Source organism: Agelaius phoeniceus, chromosome 1 (assembly GCF_051311805.1).
Source record: "Agelaius phoeniceus isolate bAgePho1 chromosome 1, bAgePho1.hap1, whole genome shotgun sequence".
In the NCBI taxonomy this organism is placed as follows: domain Eukaryota; kingdom Metazoa; phylum Chordata; class Aves; order Passeriformes; family Icteridae; genus Agelaius; species Agelaius phoeniceus.
Genome location: NC_135265.1, coordinates 2,695,387 through 2,717,408, shown reverse-complemented (window position 1 = coordinate 2,717,408; position 22,022 = coordinate 2,695,387). Strand labels below are relative to the sequence as shown.

Here is a 22,022-nt window from a genome sequence, read left to right as displayed (position 1 = left end):
AAATTTTCCCTGATCTCCAATCTAAACCTCCCCTGGCCCAGCCTGAGGCCGTTCCCTCTGCTCCTGTCCCTGTCCCCTGGGATAAGATCCCAAATCCGTCCCGGCTGTCCCCTCCTGTCAGGAGCTGTGCAGAGCCACAAGGTCCCCCCTGAGCCCCCTTTTCTCCAGGCTGAGCTCCCACAGCTCCCTTCTTGTCCTCCAGCCCCTTCCCCAGCTCTGCTCCCTCCCCTGGACATGCTCCAGCCCCTCAATGCCTTTCTGATCATGGCAATCTCAAAACTGACCCCAAGCCAGCACAGGGGGCAGTCACTGCCCTGCTCCTGCTGGTCACACCATGGCTGGTACAAGTTTAAGGTATTTCCTAGCAGACACCTTTAAAATACTGCATCTGTGCAGGACATTACCTTGAACAAGGATCTTTCCCAAGGTGCTGGCATTCCCAGCAGGACTGGAAGCAAAGCACATGTACTGTCCTGTGTCAGCCCCTGTCAGGTTGTCCAAGATCAGCGTGCAGGAACCATCAGGATCTTCTATGATAATGTGGTGGGGATCCACCTCCACGGGCTTTCCATCTGAAAGGGAAATTATTCCTTTTAAAATAGCTTGCTCAGAGTTTCCTCCTTAGGAATTTCATCCAGTTTTTCGTCCTGGGAGGGCTGAGAGCTGTGTTATTGCAGCTGGTGTTGGTAGTTGAGGAATCAGCTCTTCCTCTTCATCCAGCTCTCAATAAAACATCATCCAGGGCACAGTACTGTTGAAGGACCTCATACATCACCACTCCTCATTTAAAAGTGAAATTGCCCCAGAGTACATTCTGTGCAGTCATAATTCTGCTTTTCCAGCCAAAGGAGCACGCCCAAAATGCCCAAAAACACAATCTCTAGACTTGAGCATCTCTAGAGGATCAGCTCTTGGATTACCTGATACCTTAGGTTTTAAGTTTTTCTTTCTGTGTTGATGTGCAGCTTTTATCTTTGTATTAGGTATTACTGGGATCTTTTCACAGGGTGAGGAAGACAAAACAATCCTATTCTAGCTGGAGACTCAAGGACAATCTCTTCAAACTTCAGGCCCAAAGCATGAACAACATGAAAAGAAGAGGGGGGACAAGCAAGCAAGGAGGATGAAACTTCATAATTTAAAGCCATGAATTGGACAGTTAACTCCTATATGCAAATGGACTAAAACTTATAAAAATGGGAGATCTCACGACCAAGCCCTCTTTGTCTTCCTCTTGGAGCCATCTGGGTACTGCCAGGGCGTTGCCTTTGAAGGCTCCTCAATAAATCTCCACTTTATTCCCCTTAGCTCTGTCTAACCTCTGTCCCAGCCCCTTAAGGCATCAACCCACTGCCCAGCTACCACAGCAATATGGACAGGGAGCACATCTGGAGGGTGCATTTCATGCCCTGCTGCTCATACCTTTGTACCAGCTGACGGATGGCTTGGGAGCTCCTGTCACCTTGCAGGCCAGCTTGACTGTCTCTCCCAGCTCAGCTGTGCAGTCTGCCAGCTCTTCCTCAAAGTCTGGAGGGACTGAAATACCAGAGGAATTGTGTTAGTCTGGAGGAAGGGGCTCTGTCCACGGCATGGCTGCTGCTAAGGGAGATAAGAATATTTTTTGCAAATCTGTGAGGTTCAGAATGGAAAAAACTGAACAGGAAATTTTAGCAGCTCAAGACTTAACATGTCTGTTGTTGGCTATAAAGTTAGACCATATGAAAAAAAGGGAATTTTTTGCTGATCTGGAATTATTTTAGACCATGATTTTAAAAAGCACATCCATTATTCGGACACCACACATCTGTCACTGTTAAGGCAATTCTTCAAATAAAATGCAGCCTGGGTATCCAAACCAGTATTCTGCTGATGTCCTTACAATAAAATCTATGCTTTCATTGAATCATAGAATTATAGAGTGGTTTGTGTTGGAAAAGACCGTAAAGATCATTGCATTCCCACCCCTGCCATGGGCAAGGACACCTTCCACTGTCCCAAGCTGCTCCAAGCCCCATCCAGCCTGGCCTTGCACACTTCCAGAGATGGGGAAGCCACAAATTTGGGCAACTTGTTCCTTTATTAAGTGACATTTATTTTAACCCATTGCTACCATATGAAACCATGCAAAATTGTTCTGATAGTCTTCCTCACTAAAACACTGTATTAAAGGCACAGAAATGCAGTGCCCAGACTTATTTTCAGTGAATATGGACTAAATCCAATGCTGTTCTGGCATTTTAAGATGCCAAATATCCTTAGACTATAGTGGAAACCATTTGTAGCTGATGCCTGGAAAATAAAAATTTAATATTCTTACTGATATATTTTGTGGATTAAAAATTTGTGGAATCTCAAATGACACTGAGACTGATGCAACATTAATGACCAGACAAAATTCCAAAGCAAACACAGGTAAAAAGATAGAGCAGTGTAAGCCAGGAGTCGAGCAAAGGGTCTGGAACCCAGTGAAGGCACAGGGTCATTTGTACTGGGGTGTGTAGGACTCTGGATCAGGGTACAACACCAACTCTCCCTGCCTCTCCTCCAGGAGAGGTGTTTCAACCCTCAGATTATCTTTTAGGCCTCTTCTGCACTCACTGCAGCAGCTCCATGTCCATTTTATTTTGGAGACCTGACAGATGCACAGAGCACTGCAGGCAGGATCCCACAAGAGCAGAGCAGAGGGGCAGAATCCCCCTCCCTGGACCTGCTCCCACATTTAATGACCATAAACAGCATCTCTCCCTCTTCTGTAATTTCCTAAACCTGATGCCTCAGGTTTTGGCTTTTATATTTTCAGATTCTGTGCTGCTTTAGTGTGTGGGTCTGAGCTTCACATCAGGGCATGCTGAGCTCTGTGCACAGAGCAGGGAGACAAAACAATTCCTGCTCCAGCTGGGCACCAAGGACAAATGATCCAAATCTCAGCCCAAGAGCACAAACCCCGTGGGCTGGAGAGAGAAAAACAAGCAGGGTGGGACTGCAGGGGCTAAAGCTGGGATGGGACAATGAACTGCAAGATGCAAATGGAGCAGAACTGATCCCAGGGAGAGAGCCCGGGAGCGCTGGTGCATTTTGGGGCCATTTTGGTTCATCTTGGGTGCAGCCCTGGCTGGGCTCTTGTGCTGCCCAAGGTGCATCCATGGAGGAGATCCTTTTAATAAATCCCTGCTTTATTCTTTAGCTCTGTCCAGCCTCTGTTCTAGGTCAGCCTGCACAAGGCACCAAACCAAGGCGACCATCCAAGAAGAAAACCCGTGAGGTTTGGGTTGTCTGGTGAACCTAGGAGAGTCAAGGAGACCACCCAAGAAGAAAACCCATGAGATTTGGGTTGTCTGGTGCCACACTTACTCCAGATGGGCTCGCTGATCCTCTGCTGGATGCCCAAGATCTCCTTCACCCAGGAGTTCTTGATGTTCACGGTCCGTGCCTGCAGCAGGTACTTGCGCACCAAGTCCTCCCGCTCGTGCCAGATCTCAAAGGCCCGGTCATCCCCTTCCACCAGGTCGTTCACATCTATGTTGTTCAGCTGAGTGACAGAAGGGGCAAGAAATTCACCACAAATCCTGTGTTTTTTAACAATTCCCAACAGCAAAAAGGGGTAATTTGTGCTTTCTTCAAAGATTTTTTGGATTGCGTGAGCAAGGCAACCTGGCTTTGGATGAAGAGCAATCAGAGCTACCGTAAGAGTTATTTTCCCTGCTATATATGACTTTCTGGTTACCAAACTGACATTTTCCTGGTGTTAGTTGTTCAGGAAAACAATGTCCAGCATTAAAAGTTATCCCAAGGGTGGAACACACTGGGCCTGAAGGGCTGTGCCAAGGCAACATGGAAAAAAATAGAGAATAGGCAGTCTCTGGACAAAGCATGGAAATGCTTCCATTTTATTTATCTTGGAAAAGAAAATCTGCCTATGAATATTGATGAGGACTTTCAGAAAGTCCTGGCGGGGTTGGTCAAGAGCTCCATGGTTGTTTTGGTTGGTTGGCTGGCTTTTATTGGAGTTGAGCATCTCCTGCCTTGTGAAAACAATTTCCTCAATTTCTGGCAGTTTTAATGCTGAATGTCTGAAGATGAGTGGGTCAAATGCTCTGAATTTTTCCATTTCTGAACAGGAATTGGTAAGGACCAATTGGAAAGGACATAATCAGCAGAGAAAACCCAACAGAATTTAGCAAATAAGATGCCTTCTAATTTACTCCCAGTATTACAGATTATCAAAACCAGAGATTTACAAATGCAAGAAAATATTGTAGGCAGCAAAATCCATATCATTATAATATATTTATGCTGTTAATTAAATGAGGGAACAGAAATAAATAAATGCTTGTACTTGTAATCTCCTTGCTGCATGGTAGAAGTCCACCCTGATGGTTTCTGACATGTGTAAAATTGATATTTTGGGATAAATGTAGATTCTACATGTGCCTCAAACACTTTCTGAAGCACAGGAATAGCTCAGAAGGATTAGAAGAATGTTCAAGCTGGATATAAAAGTGAAGTTCTAATTGACAGAGAAATGCTTTATGTGAGGTTCAAGTTATCAGACCTTCATGATGTTCTTGAAGATGTAGCTGTAGGTGTCAGTCTTTGTGTCTCGCTTTGGTTTGCAGATCACAATATAATTTTTGAAGAGGAAAACATGTCTTTTGTGTCCTTTCCACGCCATTCGAGCTCCTGGAGCTCCTTCCCACACAATGAAGTGGCCCTGATAGGAAAAAGAAGGAAGAGCACACAGTGATACATCTGGAATAATTACCAGAGTTATGACTCACCATCATTTTTCAGTGTCCAAATAATAAATGTTTTCTGTTGCATCATCTGATATATCATTTCTGATGTATCTCTGGTTTATTAAAGCACAGCAGATGGTTTCTAATGCTAAAGGTGACTCATCAGGCACAGCCAGTGGTTGTCATTACATTGATATTTAAATGGTATTATTTGGTGCCAGAAAAATAGACAGCCCTTGTCAGGTAGAAACAGTCTTGGAAATATTAAAGGAAAATTATATTTTGTATGTTATGCAGACACTTTATATGATGATTTCGTCACCTTCACCAGAGCAGGACATTAATTTCACACAGCTTCAGACACAGACAGCTCAATTAGTGACATGGGTTTCCCCTGGCATCTCTAGGGAGAAGTAAACACTCGAAGGGTGTGACTGGACAATTTTTGGATGCCTAAATGTGGAGAGGTGAATGCCCACCACAGTGTCACTGTAATTTAGCCTTACAACTCCACTCAGCAATACACTGTGATTCCCATGGAAAACACTGGATGAAGACAGAATAAATTACTTGCCTGGTAGAACACAGTAAATCTATAAAGAAACAGGAATTTGAGTGAGGATATTGGAGGTCCTAGACTAAAGTGCCCTAATAGCTGGGGCACCTAAAAAGCCACACATCTGGTTCATGGGAAACCTGGGGGAGCACATGGGTCTGTTGAGGCCAGTAACTTCAGGAGCTGCCCCATGTCGCTTCCCAATAAAGAGTTAAAACCCTTGTAGATCATGTAGGGGCCCAGAACAATTTTATTTCTGCTTGATGAGCAGGTTAAAAAAGGCAAATAACTGCATTATGTGTGAATTATTCCATAAATATCCATGCTCTGGTATTTCAAACGTTAGTGGAGCCAGAACATCCATTTTTGGACAGCAGTAAGTGAAATACTCTTTCAGATATAATTCAATAATATAATAAAATGTAATGTAATGTAATATATTTTTATATAAATATACTATATATTATGTATCAATTTAATAATACATAATAATTAATTATATAGCAAATATAATAACCAATACATAATTATATATTGATATCATTACACTATTAATATAGCAATAATATGGTAATATATTGATATAGTAATGAGATATAATAAATACCATAATAACTATATATATATAAAATATATAATATAATATAGTATGTAATATATTTTTATATTTCTATATATAAATATAATATATAATAACTTAATAATATATAATAATATAGAAAAATTATAATAACTTATATATAATTATGCATTAATAATATTGCAATATTATTATAGTAATACCATAGTAATGTATTGACATCATGATGAGATATAATAATTAACATAATAATTAATTATAATATTTTAATTTGATTTTGTAGTACATAATAAAAAAATAATAATAACAACAATAACAATAAATAAATTCTAAAGGATTTTCTTCCAAGAATTAATTAGGGCTCCTTAGAACCTGGGAAGGCAGCCATGGAGCCAGCAGTGATGGGACATTGCAGTTACCTGGCGGATGGGCTCCCCAAGGCTCTCCAGAGTCCCTGGGTAATTCTCAATGAGTGAGACGTGCAGGTTGTTCTCTGCTCTTCTGGTGAGGGCAGACACAATGGCATAGGCCTGCTCCAGCAAAGTGCAGTTCTGGCTGTTCCTGGCCTTGTTTCGGATTAATTCCTGCAGATAAATGAAGAAAAAATTAGTGGATAATCAGAGAGGAAATAAGCAGTTCCTTCAGAGCCAAAGATTTTCTCAATACCTGCTCTGTCTCTTTCATCTCAGCAACTTTTATGCCATTTTTTTCACCACAAACTGCTTAGATAACAAAGTCTTTTCTTTCCTACCTACTCAGCAGTATTAAAGACTAACCAGTCTGGCTTTTCCTGACATCAGTTGATATTAAGCAAAGATAAAGTTGAAACAAACACCAGATAGGCTTTGGTGGTTGAAAACCAAAAATTCCAAAGTGATCCTAAATGCACCCATTGCATTTCTCTTTTGCTTACCCTCAAAATAGCAGAGAACAAGGAATTCGTGTGCTGAGTCAACATTAGATAAATAAAAAGAGAGGCTGGAAAAATGTGAAATGGCATTTTCCCTGTTCTTCCCACATTTGTTCCTGTTCCTCTCTTTCAGCAATGAAGGCATGGAAAATGCCTTTTCTCCTCCAAGAGACCCTTAAAAATGTTGGTGTTTGTGTGCAAATTGTGTTCAAAAGTAGAAACAGTTCAAACTGTTCCTTTATACAACACTAGAATACGCAAATATTTTGCCATGATTATTTTCTTCCTCAGCATCCCAGTGCTAGTTCCCATTAAAATACTGTTTAAAATGCTGCTCTGAAATGTTTGCTTATGGTCTAAGACAGTAGGACAGATGCAATCCTGAAAGACAAAATATTTCAGGGTGGTAGAATGGGGCAAATCTTTTCAGAAAACAAGAATTTCATCTTACTATAATATCAGTGTAAAACATAAGAAAAAGAAGTGGTAAGTCATTATCTTAGACCTGGAAACTGCTTATTTTTGTAACATAAATGTTGCTGAGTTTGAAGCAAATTTATACCTGTCATCCAATATAATATATAGTAATATAATATATACTAATATATTATTATATCATATTTTTTCATATCTTTAAGGATAAAGCTCACTGAACTTTATGGGGTTGGATTCTGTGAACCTCCACCTGGATTTGCATTTACAAAACTATTTAGAGAACACCACCACTGGTGATGATCAATCTCTTATTTATTCAAGCAGTTTTCAATCATAGTTTTATCAGAAGGAAGACAAGAAATAGGAAATTAAAAAAAATAATAATTTTCTGCACAAGCTCCACAGAGCAGAACATAAACCTCTAACAACATCTCTTTACCTTAATTATTGTCTGGTACTGCTGGATCCTGTTTATGGGTTTTTCCAGGTAGTGCTGCAGTGGTGGGATAAGTGGCTGTGAGGGATCTTCATTAGTTAAATATTCATCTGTGTATCTCTGAAAAAATACATGGAATAACAAGGAAAGCTTGTTATAAAGAGCAGTAGAAAAAATCCTGAGCAGCTGGAGCAGAGAAACAAGATTTGCTGATCTATATTTATGATTTATGTGGTTCTCTTGGTCTTGTAATGTGGTGACCTTTAAAATGTCCCTTAATTACCATTATATAAACACTGCCATGTTCATGTCTGTATAATCTTTATAATATTAATAAATGCACAAGAACATGTAAATATATTCCCATATTGGACACACTTACAAGAAAAAGCTAGGAAGTGAACGAAAAATCATAAGTTTTAATAATTTTTAATATTTTAAACTAATAATTTTAAAATCATTAGTATGAATTAATTTTAAGTTAATAAATTTTTGCTGTTATATTTAGCAAAAGACACTACAAATGCTTTTGAGGGTCACATTTATGATAAATAATGACACTTCTCGATGCAGTGGGTTACAGGATGAATTTCCCACGTGTGCTTTGGGTCCTGCCTTACCTTGTAGAAATCCTGGACAGCTTTGCTGACAACAATGGACTCTGCCTGGACCCTTCCCACCAGGTACTGGATGTACCTGTTGAACTCTGCTTCGTGCTTGATGAAGCACATGGCCACGTCATCATCAGTGTCACAGCCCTGCAGGCTCCTCAGGAACACGCTGTGGGGACAGGAGCACAGCACATCTCAGGAGAAGGGGCTGCAATGAGGCCAAAAACACAGCCCCAGCTGCCAGGATGGGAATCAGGAGATGTCAGGTGAGCACAGGTTATTGTGGGGAAATTGTCCTGGATTGTCAAATACGGTTTGGGGGTGTTCTATTTGCCATCTGTCAGAGCTGGGGCAGTTCTCTGCTGTCCATGGGGCAGTTTTTTCTTTCTCTCTCCCCCAGCCAATCCTCCCTGCAGGAGATCTCTGCTGTCCATGGCCACTGAGTGTCCCTGCAGGGCTGAGCCAATCCCATCATCCCATGGGGAGATGCTCCGCCCAGGGGAGGAGCCAAGCATTCCTACCTGGATCCAATCTGAGCCTGGCCCAGCCCAGCAGCCTTTGCCCAGTGCATTGCCAGAGGAGCAGCTTCTGCTGCCCTGCATGGCCAGAGGGAGCCCAGGCCCATCTGCAGCAGCCCTGGAGCTGCAGAGGAAAACTCCCCCCTTGTGCAGGATCCCTGCTCCAGCAGAGCCACAGCTGGCACTGCAGGAGGGCTGAGCCCCCATGGGATGGGGCTGTGCCACCCCTGACACACAGGGGACAGGGCATGGTCTGACCCTGTCAATTTTTTGTTTTCTTTTTTGTACTATTGCATTTGTATTTTTAATTTTCCTAGTAAATAACTGTTATTCCTATTCCCATATCTTTGCCTGAGGGCCTCTTAATCTCAAAAATTAAAATAATTCAGAGGGAAAGGGTTTACATTTTCCATTTCAAGGGAGGCTGCTGCCTTCCTCAGCAGCCACCTGTCTGTTCAAGCCAAAGCAGAAATGATGGGGGGAAATAAGGGATGTTGCCACATTAGGATTAAAGTGCTTAGTGCCTCTTCACCCAGCACAATGCCATTCCTCTCAGCTGGGGCTTTGGACAACGGGCAGGAGAACAGGACAAGGGGAATGGCTTTAAACTGACAGAGGGCTGGGTTAGATGGGATATTAGGAAGAAATTCTTCCTTGTGACAGTGGTGAGGCCCTGGCACAGATTTCCCAGGGAAGCTGTGGCTGCCCCTGGCTCCCTGGAAGAGTCCAAGACTAGGTTGAGAAGGTCTTGGATCACCATGGGATAGTGGAAGGTTTTCTGAAATTCATGGATGCTGACATCAGTTTTACATGGATTAATATCTCTGTGAAGACACTGCTGAAGTGTCTGTAAGATCTTGCTGCTTTTTTGACATAATTCACTGTTTCTCAGTTAAATTCACTTAAAAGAGTAAGAAATGAGCTGGACACAGGAAGGCTTGAAGGGGATTATGGAAGTCCTAACCCTGTGGTAGGATTTAAGCCATGCCATCATTTACCCTCCTGAAAGGAACATCAATTCCCTTGCACCTCGGGATTGCCAGTACTCCACATCAGGAAAAATAGTAAGAAATAATAATAATATGGAATAATATTATTCCAGTAATAATAATAGAAGTAATAATAGCAGTAGTAATAGTAGTAAGGATAATAATGATAATGACAACAACAACAATAACAACAATAGTAATAGTAATAGTAATAATAATAATAATAATAATAATAATAATAATAATAATAATAATGATGATAGTGCTACTCTTTGGTCTCCAGTGAAGGCACTTGGGAATGCCCACCTGGAATGGAAGCGACCAATGTCATCAATATTCCTGAAGATGGTGGATTTCTGACTGGCAACAGCTCCTGGCACACTGGGACAGGTCTCAGTGTACCTAAGGTGATGAGTCTGGAGGAATTGCAAATCCTGAATGTAATCTTCCTCTGAGATCAACAGCTCCTGAATGAGAACACTGAAGGGGAGACAGAGAGGCAGAAAGAAATCACAGAAAAATCATCACAATTGTCCTTGAGAGGCTTTTAGGCTGTAAAGTAGGGATTTATGATCAGAGGAACTGACTCCTGGGGTGTGTTGAAAGATCCCCTCTGGGGATTGATGGATGCATGTGGTGCCTTAAGTTTTAGCTTTCATATTTTCCAGATTCTGTACTGCATTGGTCTATAACTCTGAACTTCATATAAAGTGTTAGCAGGTTCTCCTCACAGTTCAGTCACACAAAACAATCCTTTTCCAGCCCCAGAACCAAGGACACCATTGCAGCTTCAATCCCAAAAAGTACAAACAATGGTGAATTGAGGAGAGCAGTTTGGGAGGATAGGATTTCATAACCTGAAACTGTAATTAGACAATTAACCCCAATATATGAATGGACCAAAACTTATAAAAGTATGAGAACTTGTGACCCAGGGTCCATCTTGAGTGTAGCCCTGGCCAGGCTCTTGTACTGCCCAAGGTGTATCCTTTGAAGGCCTTTTAATAAATATCTATTTTATTACTTTAACTCTGTCTAGCCTCTTTTCTAGGTAGCCTCTTAAGGCGTCACATGGAGGGAGGGAGGGAGGGAGGGAGGGAGGAAGGAAGGGAGGGAGGAAGGAAGGGAGGGAGGAAGGGAGGAAGGGAGGAAGGGAGGAAGGGAGGAAGGGAGGAAGGGAGGAAGGGAGGAAGGGAGGAAGGGAGGAAGGGAGGAAGGAAGGAAGGAAGGAAGGAAGGAAGGAAGGAAGGAAGGAAGGAAGGAAGGAAGGAAGGAAGGAAGGAAGGAAGGAAGGAAGGAAGGAAGGAAGGAAGGAAGGAAGGAAGGAAGGAAGGAAGGAAGGAAGGAAGGAAGGAAGGAAGGAAGGAAGGAAGGAAGGAAGGAAGGAAGGCAGGCAGTGGCCAGTGGAAGGTGTCCCTGTCCATGGGACTCATTGACCATAGATGGTGTTTAAGGTCCCTTCCAACCCAAACCATTCTAGGATTCTGTGATCTCGATTGCCTGGAATTTTCCTAAGCTGAAATCAATCACAAAACACAAGTGGTTCAAAAGGCAGGAAAATTCAAAGGTGCAAATACCAAGTGACATGAGCTCACCTTAGCTTCCTTTTGTATTCATCTTCAGAAACAAATTCTCCAGGAAACTCCGGAATTTCTGTTGCTCCCCACTCTGGTGACAACTACAGTATTAGGAAAAAAAAAATTTAAAATAATTCTTGGAAGTGGACAGTGTTTTTGTCTATACATACTCAGGAATATCTCTCATGTGTTCACAGTCCTGTTTAGTCCAACAATTACTAAACCAGTGTGAAATTTCTTTTGTGCTGGAGAGTTTTTAGGTCTTTCCAACCCAGAAATCCCTGCAGAGACCAGAAATATTGTCTAATAAAAGCATGAAAAAGTACAGCCTTGTTCCAGACCCGTTCAACAACCTCCTCCTTGCAAAAGAGGCAGCTCTAAACTGCAACAGGAACAAGAAATTTTAAATGAAAAATAACCAAATGTCATCAGTCACCTTTAATTTCTTGTCCAGATAAGCTGGAGACACCCAACCCTGTCGAGAGGGACTCGATTTCGTGGGTTTAGTCCTGACCAGCCATTTCAGAGGATGAGCTGAATCCAGGACTTCCACATATTGTCCTTCCTTCAGGGTGATGGTCTCCTTGTCCGGCGCTGCAGGCACGTAGTCAGCAGTGACCATGTAGACATCAAAGATCTGCAGGCACAAAACTACAGTCACTTTGTGCTCTTATTTCCCTCATGAAGAACTTCCCAACTGTGGGAATCCATAAAATCAGAGGGTTTTGGGAAAGCTGCAAAAGGCAGGCCTCAGAGACAGCAGAACTGTGATTAGAGCTGAGCAGAGCCATGAGATTGGTCAGCAGAAAAATTATGTAAGAAGTAGAAAAGTAAGGACAAATAGAACAATGGTCTGTGTATTAACACATGTCTAGAATAACTCCCTAAGCTGCAGAAAAGTTTATCTAGTGAGACATTAGGGAGTTCTAGGCTTAATAATGGAGCTCTGTGCATTGTGTTTTAAGGCTCACAAGCAGGCATTGTATTTGAAATAAGCAAGCATTGTTTTAACCAAAGGTACTTGTGCCTACAGTGGTTGGATGGAACTACTGTCAATGTGCTTTTGCTTTGTGTGATTGGTCAAAAAACTTATAAAGTGAGTTTTAACATCAAGTTCTTGGTCTGCTGCCTAGGATGTGAGCTGGTGGCATCTTCCCATTGTCATAATCATGGAATGAGACTGATGCTGGAAAATAAAACAGCTCAAGGCACGTTCCTGGCAGTCCCATCCTGTTTGTGATCTGTGCATAGCCCCCAGCTGGAGATATCCAACAAGATTCCTCTGGCCAACTTTATCCAAGGCCACAGAAAATCAAGTTCTGACTTCCTGAATTTCAGCCGTGAGAGCAAGAGGTGCCAAGTCATGTTTTGACCATGTTGACTTGAAGCACTTGTTCAGGACCACAGGGTGAGCATCAGAATTTGATTCTCTGTGCTCTGTATCACAGACACAACATTTAACTACTAAATACACCTACAAAACTGAATTACATCACCAAAGGGGATGGAGATCCCTACACCACAGTAGGTTGGTCATTCTAAGTTTAGTTTTCTCCTTGTGTCCAACTTGTCCATAGAGATGTCATACCTCCCCTCTGGAATCCCCATCTTCAGATTCAGAGGAGGATTCCTGAGCAATGGATGAAGGTCTGGACCGTCCATGGCGAGGAGATGCAGAGGGAGTTTTTGACTCATCATCGCTTTCTGCACCTGGTACTCGAAGTTTAGCTGAAAAACAGAGCAACAGCAAAGTGTTAAATAAGTATTCCCAATTTAAACATCAACCAAATCTATCATAATTTTTCTTCTTCCTAGGAAGAGCATTCACAGTAATATTTAGTGTGATTTCCTCTTGATATTTAGGATTAAATTAATAATTTGGATGTTTTAATACATGGTGTTGCAGGCCTACTGCATGTATTGCTGCTGCACTGCTGAATGTTTGTTGGAGAGTTAATGCCTCTATTTTTGCTCAAAGTTAAACTTTTTCTACAAGATAACCAGGGCAGACACAAACCAGAATTTTTCATTCAACTCAACAAATCACTGGATTACTACGCAGCTATGCACAGAGTTTTCAGCCTTAATTTGATTTTACAATTCCACTGTGAGCTAAAACTTGAAGATGTGGGAAGCACAGAAAACAGGATTGCTTTCTGATTTAGGAACAATGAATATCTGAGGAACTCAAAATACCTAAAATATGCAAAATACACTTACATTTTTACATTTTACTGTAATGGCTTTTTTCCAGGTTCAACATTCTCGACTGAGATATGCAGGTTGGATGGATTCCTACTTAAATTTCTTACCCCTAAGCATTGACAAATGTTCATTTGCCTATATAGAATGACTGTCTCAAAACCTGCTGCATAAACCTCACTTATAATTAAACAACACCTAGAAAAAGAGATTGCTTTTTTTTTCTACCATAATTAAACTGTGTTTTCCAGATTCCTTACCCTGAGTTATTTTTGCAGATACCATTTCTGAGATACGTGAGGTGAGTTTCTGGAAGAACTCTTCTGAGCCAACATCAGCTAATGAAATAGGGCTTTTGGGCACACCTTCTCTGCCAGCTTCAAGGTCTCCTGGAAAGAAAGAGAATTTGTTATTAAGTTGGCAGTGTCATTGAAAATTCATCTCTTTTTGAGTAATAGAAGCTTCCGTGGAAGGAAGGTTTAATTTTCTTCCCTTCTCCGTTTTTTAAAACTGTGCTTGCTCTCAGTTCATCCAAATAATTCACCCTCGAACAGCAAGCAGTCCTGAAAGGTTCCAACATTTCAGACAATTTCAAGAAAAGTGGACAAAAATGAGTGGATACATAAAATACATTGACAGTCTCAGCTGTAGATATGGAGGACAGGAAGAAGAGAGAGAAAACAGCTTCTCTTACCTTCAGAGGACTGAATAGTTCTGGAAAAGAAAATAAAAGAGAGTTAAAGGTTGCAATAAAACGGGCAGTAAGGAGAGCTAAATGAGGAACATGCCCCCCTTCTCCCACACATCCAACTTACCCCAGTGTGGTCATGATGGCTTCTGACACCATCACACGCTCCTGGGTCAGGACTTCAGCCTCTTTCACTGCAAGATTGGGGTTGGTCATTAGAGGACAGAAGGCACAGAATGTCCTTTTTTAGCTAGAAAATGTGCAGGCACATTTTCTAGACGTGGAGCACTGCAGCAGCTCCTGACCTGGGATATATATTCCCATTCCTGTGATGGCAATGGTTTCTCCCCCCTTTCCCTGTTCATGGAAAATATATAATTGCCCCATTTCTCCACACTGCTCAGGTTATGCTCCTGCAGCTCTTGGTACAATAAAAATGTGGGATGCAAGGCAGGAAAACAGAAAAATGGAATCCTTCACAGCTCTGCCCCTATTCCCAGTGCATACTTGTTTTCCCTCATCTTATTGTGTTAAAAGTGGCCTTGGAAAGCTCTACAAAAATCAAATAACTCTAATACAAAATACCTCAGCAGAGTGGAGCACTCAAAATAATTTTTCAAAAGGTGACTTTTCCCAGTTACTTTACATTGCTTTTCTAGTTTTTTAAAATTTGTGCTTACTTTGGTTGCTCTTGAGACTTGCCTTCTGTTTATACAGAAAATATGCTGTTGATTATACAAGACAGTCAGAAACCTAAAATATTATAGAAGTAAAAAGTGTAGCCATTTGCAAGACAAGCAAAATCATGGCTGCTCTTGAGAAAATGCTTTTTTTTGGGTATGACTGAATAATTTCCTTAACAGTCACACTTGGGTTTTTTTTTTGTTTTTTTTTTTTCCCTTAGGCACTGCATAAAAGGGAAATACAGAGAAATTGTTTGTGTTGCAGCAAAGATTTACCATCTGCAACTTCCAGGTTGGCAGTGCAGATGGACTGGCCAGCCTTGTTGGTGGCAATGCAGGTGTAAGCTCCACTGTACTTCTTCTTGACATCCAAGAGGATCAGGCTGTGGTGCATGTTGGAACTGGCCAGTTTGTACCCAGGAGTGTCTGGTTTGATCCACAGGATGTCCTCCCGAGACTCTTCTTTCATCCAAGTGATTGTTGGTGGTGGATGTCCTAAAGGAAAATTGGTGCAATAAGCTTTAATCTTCCTGTTTGTGTTCTTCCTTTAAAATGATGAGCCTTGCTGTGAAAAAAATGCTGTTTTGATCCATTTTCTGATACTTTCCCAACAATAACAGGCATAATATGCCATAAAGGAGGATAAATCATTTTACAGCATGCTCATAAAGACATCAAATCTTTTTGAAAAATCAAAATTGTCAATCACCATACAATTCATGGTCAACGTGCATCATACTACAAAGTGTCATTATCCCCATTTTTACATACAGAAAAATGGAGGTGAAGAAAAATAAGATGCTTTACTGTGAAGTGTCTTTGTAAGAAATGTAAGTTGGGAGTAGAATCCCAGACTTCAGACACTGGAAATGAGGTTACAATGACTTGGGGGCAGAGAGAGAAGGATGTGTTGTGAAATTACACATTTCAAGTGTTATTCAGAGAGATAGGGTATCTGCTCACTTACCTTCAACTTTCACAGACAATGTGATGCTTGCACCCTTTTTCACCTTCTTATTTGTAAATCTTTCAAGGAATCTTGGCGGTATCAGCTGCTCATGGGCATCTGGAAATAATATTATTGAAGAAGCACAGTGAGTTTAGATTGGAAAATTCCTGGGGCTTCTGTTCTCACCTCCTGTTTCTCTCACCTGTTTTGGAGGGCTCTTCTTTCTCATAAGGATCTGGAACACAAGAAGAAAAAAAAAGAACATGACAAATATAAATAAGTGCTAATCCAGGAGTTGCAGACAAAAAGCTCCCAAAGTGACTCCAGTGGAGATACTACGCAGAAATATTGGCTGTAAGAGCCCCTAAATTTTAATGAAATGAACTTTTAAGGTTAATGAGGATGGGCAAGAATAAAATACCTGCATATGAGACAGTCAGACCACAGAGAAGTGGCATCATTATCTTCTTAAACAGCAAATGTGTAGGCGAATAAATAAAGAACCAAGAGCAAAGCACATCATCTTTTACCTACAGACTTCCCCACCTCACCTGAGTTACCTTGGAAGGTTTCCTCAGTAAAAGATAACTATAGAACATGGCAAGAACCTCTGGAACAGCCCAAAATAGAGCAACACCCACCTTTGACTACCAGCCTGGCTGAGGAATAAGCAGAGCCAGCAGAGTTGATGACAAATATCAAATACTGGCCGGCATCTGCTTTGGTGACGTCGCGGATTTCCAGGGAGTGGAATTCCTGCCTGTCAGTCTTGAGGATCCGGTCCGAGGCCTTTAGGGGCTGCCCATTTTTGAACCAATAGAGACGAGGCTGAGGGTATCCTGTGAGGAGCAGTTACAGATACAGAGAACAAAATTCATTGGCAGCACTGATTTGGGAGCATCTCCAAACTGCCGGATCCTCTGCTGTTTCAAGGGTTTAACAGGGCTCCTGTTTCAAGGGTTTAACCAATTAGGAATGCCTAAAAAAGGCATTAAATTTGATTTATCAGCCAAAATTCTTTCCTGTCTCCTCAGTTTCTGGCACTGCATGTGCAAAGGCCTTGGAGGTTGAAAAATCAACACTTAGGTCTGATTTGAAAGGTTCACAAGGAAAAATGTTGAAGCCAAATGCATTCTCATAATTTTTATAGACAGCAACAGGAGAAATCGGACAAATCCCTACCTCTCCCTACCAGAGTCAACACCAGAGGGATGTTTTTGCAGTTTTCACATTGTAGGAGCAACCCCTTAATGGATGAAGGCAAGTTCACAACTGCTTCATTTATTGAAGAGAATCAAGGAGACTGACTTTATATGTATTGATATTAGAATATAATTATGATTAATATCAATTAATTATACTAGATATAGTTCTTTATGTTATATAAATATATATGTAATATATAACTATTAATAATGATAACAAATAATGTGAAGATTATTATTCCTTATTGCTCCTGCGCTCAGAGAAATCCAGAATTCAGTTTTCAGAAGCACATGCCAGTCATTAAGCCTGGATATATGGACGCAAAATGAGGCTTAATCTGCCTGAGTCTGCTCCAACAGTTCAGCAGCATGAACATTTTCCCCAGCTGGTTTCTACAGAAATGGTGCAAGGTGCTCAGCCCAGGGTCACAGCTGCAGAAGAACACCTTGGAAAACCTTGTGTTTTGTCCAGCCCTTCAACCTGATATTATACCTGGAAAACTGACAATACCATGGGATCCACTCACCTTTCACCTTCAGGTGAAATTTGGCCAGCGATGCTCCAGGTGCCACATGAATATCATGAAGCTCATCAAAGATCTGGGGCAACTGCTCCTCCTCAGTCATGGATTCCTCCTGTTCTCGGCTAAGCAGTAATTGGAATTAGAAAGAAGAAAATCAGGATGCCAGGTAAGAGTTTGGAATCAGAATGTTCTATTTTAGGTAAATTCAGTCTGTGGGTTTTGGCATCCTGCGAACAGACTAAGCACCATCTGACATTAAAAGTAACAGAGTCATTCCTTGAGGAAATATCTTGGCTTGCCTGAAGGCTCCAAAGCAATTCTGCCCATGATAAACGTGCAGCTGTTGCAGTTATTGCATCTCAGCTGAGCTGGATGCTCCTTTATGGCATTAAATTTGCTCGACACAACAAACCCAGCCCTGACATAAATACACAGACTGATCTCATTGAGTCAGAGGTTAGAGCCACAGTTCCATATTTTACCTTGAAATATATTCCTTGGCACTGTAGTAGGATGATGTCTCTGTTGCATCTGCTGCTGTCTCATAGTCTGTGCTGGTCACTGTTAAATGGAAGATAGGTCTGAATCATCTGAGCTTTGATTTTCTTTCTTAAATAGTTCTTACTGATTTTAGTTCCCTTACTAATTGGAGTGACTGGCAGATAGCTTTTATATTGTACTGCAGCAGGATCCCACATGTCCCTGGATTATGGAAAACACCTCTGTTCACCCCAAAAGCTTTGCTCTGAACCTCACCTTGGAGTTAGCAAAACCCAGCTAAACCCAAGAAGTTTGCAAGTGAAAATTTTGTAGCCAAAACATCTTCCTTTAAAATGTAAATGGTTGTGAGAGTTTCAGTTCAGTCAAAGAAAGAACAGAGATAATTCCTCCCAGGCTGAGCCTGAGAATCTTAGAGGAAAGAATTAAAACAATTATTATCTCTCCTTCTGTAACCATTGTTTATAGTTATGGTTCTTCACAGTGTGCTATTCATAGTCACCAAGAGTGTGAGCTGTTTCTACTTTGAGACCAATCAAGTATCACCTTAACAAGTCACATTACGAAAGACCTGCTACTTTCATTAAAGTTAACCTTCTAATCCACCTGAAGACTAGAGTCTTGCTTTGCATCCCTGACTCGACAGCTGTAGCCATGAGATTTTCTGAAAAAGCCTTTCCTTAGGATTTTTTCCTCCTGAGAAGCTGAGAGGCCTCAGAAACGAAATGTTAACAATAATTATCTGCTGCTGTGGAATGCAACAGGTGCATCTTTGGTTGGTCTCATGTGGTTGTTTTTAATTAATGGCCAATCACAGTCCAGCTGGCTTGGGCTCTCTGGTCAGTCACAAGATTTTATTATCATTCCATTCCATTCTTTTCTATTGCTTGCTAGCCTTCTGATGAAATCCTTTCTTCTATTCTTTTAGTATAGTTTTAATATATAATTTTCTTTTAATATAATATATATCACAAAATAATAAATCAGCCTTCTGAAACATGGAGTCAAGATTCTCATCTCTTCCCTCATCCTGGGACCCCTGTGAACACCCCCACAATTGGTGACCCCGAGTGACAGAAAATTCTACAAACAGCACCAAATGGCGCTTTCCTTGGGAAAAAAAATAAATTAACCAGGTCTCAGCAATTAACTCCTTAAATTGTTTTTCTCTACAGTGATTTTGAGACTTACAGTCCACACGGAGCTCAGCCTTGGTTGAAGCCACGCCCATGTTGTTCTCAGCGAGGCAGCGGTAGACGCCCATGTCCGTGGGCACCACGGCAGTGATGATCAGCTGGTGACACCCTTCCTGGTCCTCGTTGATCATGTAGTGATCGTTTTCCTCAATAGCTTTGCCATCCTTGAACCAGCGAACCGTGGGCAGGGGTTTGCCAATCACGATGCAGTCAAAGCTCACTGGGTACCCATCCTGGACCTCTTGGTTCTGGAGCTCGGTCATGAACATGGGGGCTGAAGTTGGGGTGGTTGGAGAGAAGAAAGAAAAGTTTGGTTTTGATCTAAAGGTATATTTTAGGCCCCTGCTGCCCAGACTTCTGGTTTCCAGTTTTTTAATTGCAGAGTAATATCTTTCCTCTAGAAAAGAGTCAAGAAACTCCCTATCATTGCAAAGATATTCCATCAGCACCGCAATACCACAGCTGCCAACTATGTATTGTCCCTGCTCCTATCCTTGCCAAAATGTCTTGTCTCCCTCAGGGCCATTCTAAACCCTACATAATTAATTTAAGTACAATAATCATTTTATGGTCATGTTGTAGTAGGTCTCACGGGGGGTTCACAGGTAAGTTAATATGTTATAACCTTCCCACCAGCGTGCCTCCTCTCCCTCAAAATGAAAAAGAATAAGAAAGGCATTATTTTTTCTAAAAGTGCAAAGCTTTCATAAAATACCTGCACCAAATTTTAAAAAAAAAATTGCTAAAAAAAAAATTGCTTGAGAGTGAAAAAATTACATTGTGACCTGTTCCCACTGTCTTCTCCAAGGAATAGGCAAGATCTGCTTCCCCTACCTGTGTCAGAAGTCAGCAAAGGTGGTGGAGGTCTCGCTGGAGGTGGAAACTTCCCGAGGGTGGGAGGTGATGCCTTCCCAATGCGCAATTCTATTTTTTTCGGGCCTTGCTCCAAGATGTCAATCTCCACTGGAATTCCCAGAGCGCCAAACATCTCTCTGAACCGTGTGGCAGCTGTCTTGGCCTCGGACATGACTTCAAACTTGATGTAGATGTACTGGTCATCCTCACGGTACGTCTGGTGGTCAACCACGTCTATGTCTCCTTCGTCTGCGCTGACAAAGAGCTCTTCCTCCACATCAGAGATCTCCGTGGAGATCTTGGCCCTGAAGAGCCTGTGGAGTCTCCTTCCTGCTTTTCGGAAAGCATCGTCCAGCTCGCTGCCAGACGAGCTCTCTGTCTCGCTGTCGGTGCTCTGCTTACTCCTCTTCTCCTTAGCAAGAGCTTGAGCTTCCTGAGCGCCAACCACCACCTTGGCGCTGTGTGAGACCTTGCCAAACTTATTGGATGCCTCACAGGTGTATTTACCTGCATCCTTCCTGTCCAGGCCGGCGATAATCAGGGAGCAGGTGCCGTCGCTGTAGCTGTCGATGTGGTAGTAGCGACCATCCGAGAGCTCCTTGCCGTCCTTCAGCCAGCGGACGTTCATGTCAGTTTTGCTGTGGGCCACACACTCCAGGTGCAGGGTGCTTCCAGGCTCTCCAGAGAAATCTTTGAAGGTCTCAGTGAACACTGGGCACTCTTGTTGCTTGATCTCTTTTCTGACTTTGTAGCCTTTGAAAGCGGCTTGGATCTTCACAGCCGCCTTGTTCATGGAGGGGTCGTCCAAATCTGGCAGCTCTGGCTCAGCTGGCTTAGCAGCTGTGGTGGCCACAGTGGTCTCCACAGTGGTAGTCTCCCACTGTTTCCATAGTTTTCCTGTGGAGGTGGACTGAACCTTGCTGGTAATGCTGGTGCTCTTCTTCTCAGCTTTCTTGAGGTAGTTCACTAGGGAAGGAGTCCCAGCTCTGGACTCGTCATCAGAGCTTGTGAAAGAGAAATCTGCCTCTCCTGTCCTGGCCAGCTCGTCACACGTGGAGTACTCCTCTGAGTAGTAGTGAGACATCTCTGCTTCCTCCTTCCTCAGCTTCTGAAGCTTCTCATCCTCCTCGGGCACCTCGCTGATGGAATCCAAGGTGGGCTCCCGGCTCATACGGCGCTTCTTGGCCAGGGCTTCCCACAGGAGGTGCAGATCTCCCTCCTGGGCAGCTTCAGGGGGCAAGCTGGGCTGGATGTGTCCATCCACCTGCTCCTCAGCCCGGCTGACAGGGGGAGCTTCTCTGGCAATCTCCTTCAGCATTGACACTGTGGGAACTGCAGGGAGTGAAACAGATGAGGAGTTAAAATCTGTGAGCTTGGAGAAAGCACATGGAAATGTTCTACTCTGGAGAGTCTCAGAGGCATTTAACTAAGCATCATACTGAGAAAAACATGGGAATTTACAGAATCACAGGATGGGGGAGGTTGGAAGGGACTGCTGGATATCATCTAGTTCAACCTCCCTGCTCGTGCACAGTCCCCTAGATCCCATTATTCAGTGTCCAGATGGATTTTGAGTATCTCCAGAGAAGGAGACTTCACACCCTCTCTAGGAAGTTGATATAACTGAATCTGGTCCTGGTGAACCTGTTCTAGCTGACCACAATTTGAGGAGGAGGATGGACCAAACCATCTTCAGGAAGTCCGTCCAAACTCAACAGTCCTGTGATTCTATGCATGCACTTAAAATATTACCAAACAACTTTTTAAAAATGTATTTATTCCTTGCACATTTGGACCCAATAAATCGATTTGTGCCCTTTTTATAGTTGCAGTTGATGAACTGGTTGTTAAGACTGCCAGTGGAGCCTGGAAAG

The 22,022-nt window shown here is 42.3% G+C and overlaps 1 protein-coding gene across 1 annotated transcript in view; it reads right to left on the bottom strand.

Annotated features, from left to right (window-relative positions):
- The window catches only part of OBSCN (obscurin, cytoskeletal calmodulin and titin-interacting RhoGEF), a 181,517-nt gene that overhangs the window by 47,079 nt on the left and 112,416 nt on the right, over positions 1-22,022 (bottom strand). Inside the window, exons 67-88 of the mRNA XM_077184731.1 lie at positions 20,128-21,480; positions 19,289-19,567; positions 18,082-18,160; positions 17,603-17,721; positions 16,512-16,709; positions 16,073-16,105; positions 15,889-15,987; positions 15,198-15,416; positions 14,366-14,432; positions 14,245-14,264; positions 13,811-13,939; positions 12,937-13,076; positions 11,785-11,985; positions 11,367-11,449; positions 10,078-10,251; positions 8,274-8,433; positions 7,657-7,773; positions 6,292-6,456; positions 4,553-4,711; positions 3,352-3,529; positions 1,423-1,536; positions 405-572 (exon numbers count right to left, since the gene is read on the bottom strand). Of these exons, the coding sequence (XP_077040846.1) occupies positions 405-572; positions 1,423-1,536; positions 3,352-3,529; positions 4,553-4,711; positions 6,292-6,456; positions 7,657-7,773; positions 8,274-8,433; positions 10,078-10,251; positions 11,367-11,449; positions 11,785-11,985; positions 12,937-13,076; positions 13,811-13,939; positions 14,245-14,264; positions 14,366-14,432; positions 15,198-15,416; positions 15,889-15,987; positions 16,073-16,105; positions 16,512-16,709; positions 17,603-17,721; positions 18,082-18,160; positions 19,289-19,567; positions 20,128-21,480 (4,254 nt within the window). The remainder of the gene's footprint in view (positions 1-404; positions 573-1,422; positions 1,537-3,351; positions 3,530-4,552; positions 4,712-6,291; positions 6,457-7,656; positions 7,774-8,273; positions 8,434-10,077; positions 10,252-11,366; positions 11,450-11,784; positions 11,986-12,936; positions 13,077-13,810; positions 13,940-14,244; positions 14,265-14,365; positions 14,433-15,197; positions 15,417-15,888; positions 15,988-16,072; positions 16,106-16,511; positions 16,710-17,602; positions 17,722-18,081; positions 18,161-19,288; positions 19,568-20,127; positions 21,481-22,022) is intronic.